At 42.2% G+C, this 7,123-nt stretch overlaps 1 protein-coding gene across 10 annotated transcripts in view; it reads left to right on the plus strand.

Moving 5' to 3' along the window:
- The first annotated feature begins 1,568 nt into the window (after window positions 1–1,568).
- Window positions 1,569–7,123, plus strand: part of FAM122B (family with sequence similarity 122B) — a 21,560-nt gene continuing 16,005 nt past the window's right edge. For 3 of the 10 annotated variants that reach the window (XM_015596836.2, XM_015596834.2, XM_025039651.1), the window contains exons 1-2: window positions 1,570–2,619; window positions 4,792–4,882. In XM_015596836.2, the coding sequence (XP_015452322.1) occupies window positions 2,522–2,619; window positions 4,792–4,882 (189 nt within the window). In that variant the 5' untranslated portion in view covers window positions 1,570–2,521. Of the gene's footprint in view, window positions 2,620–4,791; window positions 4,883–7,123 lie in introns of all 10 variants that reach the window. The other 7 variants (XM_006921516.3, XM_006921518.3, XM_006921517.3 and 4 more) reach the window with 4 other exon arrangements.

The following is a 7,123-nucleotide window of genomic DNA, read 5'->3' on the forward strand; positions in this document are numbered from 1 at the left end:
CGTCTTCCCATATTTACCCACACATGATTATACCAACCTAGCTGTGTTCTATGATCAGCTCTTGCTGTTCCGAAGTAATATGCCATGCTTTCAGATTGTTGGTTTGCTTAGATCTTTACCTTAGCAGTTATGCTACTGCTGTTTTTGTATGTCTGCTGCCGTCTGCCCCAGGACTGTTACTTGTAAAGGGTATCCCACAAGCATGTCATAATGAGCTCTTTGTTTTACCAGTTGTCATGGCAAATTGTAAGCAACATGTTAACCTTTAGTTATCACAAGAGCAAGTTGACCCCAAGCTCACAAATCACAAACAGCCTAACTCTCCAAAAAGTATAGATAGGCAAGAATGATATGAATAAAACCTGGAAATGATGGCTAAAGTAGCATCCATCTTATCACATATCCTTGAGTTTCTCCTAATTATTAAGTAGAAAGGGATTCTACTAAATTGTTTGACTTCTCAGAGTTAGGGACTATGCATGTGGTCAACAAATGATTGTTTAGTAATTGTGAACAATAGAATGTACTATAATTTTTTTAGTAGATTGGGCGGAGGGGGTTGCTGACCTTGAGATAAAGAGATACATAAATTGATCAAAAACAGTTTGCATTTCTAATGCAGATGGCAGGAAAATATAGGAAACTTTCCAAGAGTGCTTTAAAAACTCTCATATTACAAATAGAGAACAAACAATCAAGAATAAAATGATGAATGGGCTTGGCAAGTTTAATATGGGACAATTGAACTGAAGAGGCAGATTAAGCTAGGTTTGCTAAATTTTGAAACCAATTTCATAACCATTAAATTTCCTGTACTTTCTGCACGTGTATGATTAACACAATGCAATGGTCATCTTTCTCCCAGGGTCGTTCAGGTGGTGAGGATTGAGTTAATATTTCTAAAGCTCTAAAGAATAGTGCCTAGTGCACGGTAACTGTTATGTAGATGTTTATTAAATAAAATAAATTTCTAGTCTCTATATGCCGAATATGGTTGTTAAAGTCTCCATAAATCCTAGAAAGAAGGAAAACAAAAACAAAAACAAACCTTCCAGTTCTGCTACTTACTTGTTTTTCTGGAATTTTCCTAATATAGTTAAAGCTAACGGTGCTTGTAAAATGGATATGAGTGCTACTCGCTAAATATGAATGCTCATTAGATTCTGTTCTTACACTACTTTATTTTTTTCCACTTCTCTTTAGTCTAGTGCATCATAATGGATCATCTAAAAAGGAAATTCCCCTCCAGACAAAGACCAACAAAATCGAAGGGTTTAAAAATGAGCGGGGATCACAGAAGTCAGAGCACATAAATTGGAAACGCAATAACGTGGAAACCGTAAGTTTCCATTTCCCTTGATTATTAGTTCAAACTCCTCCTGAAAGATGATGCTTCAGTGTCTCCAAACTATTGGTTCTTTTCAAAATTGGGCGCCAGGGTCCCAGGGCCAATGCCATCGAGGAAGATGCGGGGCCCCCTAGAAACGCTCCTCCCCTTTGGAGGAAGTTTGCGGGGCGGGGCTTCCACGCATGCTCCGTGCCTGTGGGCCCATTGGCGCGGCCGCTGGGCGCGTGCGCAGCACCCAATGGGTGCCCGGACGCGGAAGACGTGGTCCCGCGGAGGCTCCCGCTTCTGGAGCGTGGGAGGCGCAAGTGGCGGCAGGTTGTAGATTTTGGTCTTGGCCCCAAGGGGTTCCCCCGGGCCATTAGAATCCAAGAGAGGAAGAGTAGTTACCGCGGCGGCGGCCGAGGGGCCGAACCCTCAACTGTCCTCCAGGCGGGAGGGGTGCCAGGGAGGGGAGAAGCACCGATCACAGGGCTGAGGAGTCTTCAGGACTGGTCCCGGAGTATGGGGGGCTGGACCAGGTCCCTAGGCATGGGGAGCTGGAGTCGCCGAGGCCGCCTGGCCGGGCCCTGCCTAACTGTTAGCTCCTTGGTGCTAGCGCTGCCAGAGCAGCCGCGGTGTCTGTAGCCCGGCCCCACTTGAGGTCGTCAGCCGAATGATAGCAGCATGAGTCCCTCCGCTGCCTAGTTTCCTCCCCTCCTCTTTTACCCCTGTCCTCTTTCCTCTCCTTCCTCTTCCTCATACATTGTCCTTTTCCTCTCCTGTGCTCGTCTTTTCTCTCTACTCTGGCCTCCTTTTACCATATCTTTTGATTCCTTTCCCCCTTCTGTCCTATTCCTTTTACCCCCTGACCTCCTGCTTCTCCTTCTATCCTTTTCGCCTCCCTCTTGCTCTTTCCCATCCTCCTCCCATCCCTTTCTTCCACATTTTATCGTAAGCCTCCACCACAACCTCTCCATTCTCCCCTCCCTCACTATCATCCTCCCTTCCTCATCCTCATCCCCCTTCCCTCCTCCTCCTCTCCTGCTTTTCTCCGCCCCCAAGCCTCCGCCCCTTAGCCCCCGCCCCCAGCTGCCAGTCCCCAGCAGCTCAGTCCTGCAGTGAGAGTGTTGGGAGTCCATAGCTAAGCACCAGGAGCTGAGCACTGTCCGCTGTGCCTGCCTGCAAGTCTCCGATATGGCTCAAGAGAAAATGGAGCTGAACCTTGAGCCTGACACATCTGATGGGGCCACCCTGAGGAGATCCAGCAGCGCTCCCCTGATCCATGGGCTTAGGTGAGCAGGGTTGGGGAGGAGGGACTACGGGGATTCAAGGGTTCCTCGACCCCCTGCAAGCAGTCTTCCTTCCCTAAAGTGAGAGTTGGAACTCATTTAGGGTCTCCAGACTGAGGGGCTGAGGACTTGTTTGCTTGGCAGTGACTGGAGTCCTGAGGTTGAGTGAAAGTTTGATCTCAAACTCTGTGTGCAGTGTAGGGACAACAGGGCCCTTTCTACCTGGGGCTCTGTTGGCCCACTCTAAAAGGAACTACAAGAAGCTTCTGGCTCTTCTCACAAGTTGCTTGCCCTGCCTAATTTACACTACTGAACATCAGACCGAAGCCCCTGGAACTAGATTTGCAACTTGACACCTGTCTCTAAGAGCTGCTATTTCTAAGCTTGGTTTAGGAACCCTGGCCTTAACAGAGCTTTACTTTAATAAATCACAGTTTATCTCATAACTTGAAATTAAATGGCATGATCATGTCATATTAAGTGATTCAGATTCGTCGTAATGTTTTCAAATCCTAAAACTGCCTGAAATGCATTCCAGTGAATTAAAAAAAAAAAAAAAAAGAGTGGCATGTAGCTTAGGTCAGTGAAAATACAGGTTTTACAAAACAATAGAAAGAATCCACCCTTGAATTTTAGTGGTAGGGTCTTGTGGATAAGTCACCAGAGGGTCTATTTTAAGTAGAATCTTGTGATAGTGAACGTTAGGTTGGCAGACCTCCTGAGCCTATTACATTTCACTTTTATAAGTAGATAATTCATCTTAACCAATTTGCAAGACCCTGTAGAAAAGGAATTAGTCCAGAATAGGGGATGGGAGTAGAGTTAGCCAAAAACATTAATCAAACACAGGGAAGGCAAAGACAGGTAATCCTTGTCTATAAAACTGATTATAATATCCTCAAAAAGGGGAAAAAAACAGATTTATTATTTTTTTTCTTTCATTAAATTTTGAAACCTAGGGAAGGATGGAATGACTCCTAATGCTATCCTCAGTTCTACATTTATTTCTGATACTATAGGAATCAACTCATCTTTTTTGGTTGTCTTTTTAAATACGGTAGGCAAGCAATTGCTAGGAACTAGGATGATCCTGTTGACCTGTATTTAGATTGCTGTAGAAATAACATACTGTTTTTTGAATCACGATTTAAGTAATTACTTGAAGAGTAGCGTGATGATAGAAGAAGAGGTGAACAGACCAGGCCTAGTCCTAATTTTCTCCCTGACTGGCTATGATTATGAATGAGTCATTTAGCCCTTCTGAGTCTCTGTTTTCTCATTTAAAACATAGGAGAGCTGGATTAGGTGGTCTCCATGGTCCCAATCCTGAAAATCCTTTTTGACCTCTTATCATGGGCATACACTCTGCTGGGCACTGCAAGATATTGTACAAAGAGGAACAAAACACTTCTACCAAGTGGTTTAAGACACAGGCATAGTTTTCTTTAATAAAAGGGAAAGTTGGTGTCTCCGTAAGCATCTAATTTTCCATTGTGCTCTTTTGATTCAAAGGAGGGAAAGATTGCATTAGTTTTGTGAAGAGAAGAGAGGTTTCATAAAGGGCATGGCATTTGAGATGGGTGTTGAAGGAGAGGAAGGATTTTGACAGATGGTGGTGGGAGGAAAGAAGGGCGCTTGAGGCAGAAGGGACAACATGGGCAAAACTCCAGGTATGTTTATTTAGTTGGTACACTTATTTTTTAGTCGGATAGTGGGGTTCAAAGGTAGAACACGCGTTAGGGCAATAGTGGGACATGCTGGTCAGGCTCATATTGTAGAACAGGGCTCCCCAGCCCTTTTTATGTCATGGCACACACAGAAAGCAGTACTGTTTGTAGGTCCTTTGGGGTAAACAGATGAGGCTTCTCATTTGTGTCTGGTGGTAACCGGTTTGGGGGGATGAGCTCTGAGCAGAAGCAGCTGGAGGCAGCCAGTCTCGAGCTCCGCCCCATGCCTCTCCTAGTTGTCCCCTAACCACCAACGGAGATCAGTATCTCCGCCAACCTGTAATCCACAGCACACCACTTAGGAAGCTCTGAAGAGGACGGTGAGGAGTTTATTCATTGTATGAAATGAGGCATCGAAGATTTCATTGATAACTAGAGAATTGGGATTAATATAGTCGAAGAATATCTTAAATGAGAAGACATTAATAATTTTATTTTTATTTTTCAGTGACCTTTCACAGATTTTTCAGGCTTACCCATTTAAAACTCGGAGGAATAGTACAACGATTATGAGCCGTCATAGCCTGGTAAGTATAGAAGTAAGTATCCTTAGTGGTTTCAATTGGGGGAAGCACTTTCAAATGTAGTTCTTTCTTAAGATGATAATGCTATGCACAGATGTTTACAATAGAAAAAATTATTTTACCTATCTTGTTTGCTGCTTAATGATGTGGCCATTTTCAGCGCAAAAGAGGAGACCCGGTTAAAAATATTTCTTGCCTGTGGGACTTGGTATTTTTAAAAATTATTCATTGTTTTGTGTCACTACTTCCATCATGGTTGTGAGGTAAGTCAGGATTAACTTCAAATTATAGCTGAGAACAGTGGTCTTTATTTGTCCTACGATGAAAAAAAAAATCACATAAATGGTAGCAGAGTATTTATTTCTGTTGGCCAATGCTGTTTATCCAAAGAAAGACTCCTTTAAAATGTTCATATTTGTATTCTCAGTGGAGTTGCTGATCATGACTGTTCTATATAGCCAGAGCTGTTGGGGATCACCTTATTGGTTGTGTTGGGAGAAATTATGATGAGGTTTTTATATAGCAGCACTTCACATGTGGAGCCCACTTATCTAGTAACTGCAGTGTTCTGGAAGACATCTGAGATGTAAGCAAACAGATCTCTAAATGGCTGAACTAGATTTCCATAGTCTATGCACAAAGGTTCATTGGTTTATTTATAGGAGAGCCTCTCTGACCTCTGAATCATCTAAAATTTATGCACAATTATAATAAGCTTCCAACCCAGAAGTGTGTGAGAATCAGCAAATCAGAAGAGGAACATTTGGGTTAAAGGCATACTAAAGGCTCCTAGCAAGAGAGGGGGAAACTGAAAAGCAAACAGAAGTTTAAAAAAAAAAGATTGTGGCTGAGTATAAGGGCTAAGAACCTATTAATGGACCCTGAAGTGTCAATGGCATAGAACCATAAAATAATTGATGTTCTTATGGATACTCGCGTCTTCCGCCTTTTCTTAAATTATAGTAATACCCTTGCATGGCATTTTACATGTCACAAAGTACTTTCACACATTTAATCTCATAGCAATGCCAATGAAGTAGGCTGGGCAGATGTTTTTTTCCCAATTAAAAGAGGCAGCAGCTAGACTTAGCCAATATAAGGGACTTATTGCTACTTACAATTAGTAAGTAGCAGAGCTGGGATTAGAATAAAGATCTAGTGCCATTCTGTTTGGTATAATCTGTTGAACAAGGGGACAAATATCACACTTTTAAGAAAAATTTCCAGCTCAAGTGGCTAAAAATAAGGGGGAATGTTAGCTATCTGGAGATTTGATTTACTTCGCCTCCTTCCTTGAGGATACTGGAAAATATAAGTACTTATTTTTGCTGTATATACGAAAGATGTTTCTGCATCAATAGCATAGCAAAGAAGGAAAAATTAATTTGCCTCTCTGTACTTCACTTTGCTCTTTTCTAAGATGTGAAGATTCTTATCAACTCTGTCTAGGCTCATCTCTCACTACTCCCTGACAAAAATACCCTAAGCTCTGGCTGCACTAAAATACCTACTTTGACTCACTGCTCTTTGTTGTTCTTTCGCCCCATCCCCTTCTGCTTTCTATCATAATATTGATTACATTATAATGAGTATATCACAGTGTACTCTATAAATCTCAATACACTTAGCTATGTGCTGTTTTAACCTGCAAAAAGTAGGGCATTGATGAATGAAGTGGAAAGGAGGGAACTGATGAAAGAGACATGCAGAAGTAAAATCTTCATGATTTGACAACTGGTTAGATATAAAGGCAGGGAGAAAGAGGACTCAAAGTGACTGCAGTTTTATTTCTTGGCGACCGGGGGAAAAGTGGTGCCTTTATTACCAGTAGAGAAATTGAGAGGAGTTGGTTGTTTAAAGGGACAGAAGATAAATTCTTTCTGGGCATGTTGGGTGCAAGGTGCTACTGACCCCATGCCATTTTCCAAAGCAATATGCCATATCTTTTTTAAAAAACTCCACAAGCTTCCTATCTCACCACCTTTCACTTTCAGTAAATGACCCTTCTCACTTCACAGAGAAGACAGACACCTATCTTGTATACACGTCAGCTTTCTTCTTAAAATGTCTTTACCTTCACATGTGGTGTTTTCTCCTAATGATTCATATCTTTTCTGACTCTCCTGTCACTTTGCTTGGTCTGTCATCTCCGTTTTGTGTATTCAGTCTCTTCTTCACTGGCTCTTTTCCTTTCACCTTCTTTCCCCGACTCACATGTCTAATATCTGGAGAATAAACTTTTTAAATTTTTTCATA

Source organism: Pteropus alecto, unplaced genomic scaffold (genome assembly GCF_000325575.1).
Source record: "Pteropus alecto unplaced genomic scaffold, ASM32557v1 scaffold19, whole genome shotgun sequence".
NCBI classification, from domain to species: Eukaryota; Metazoa; Chordata; class Mammalia; order Chiroptera; family Pteropodidae; genus Pteropus; species Pteropus alecto.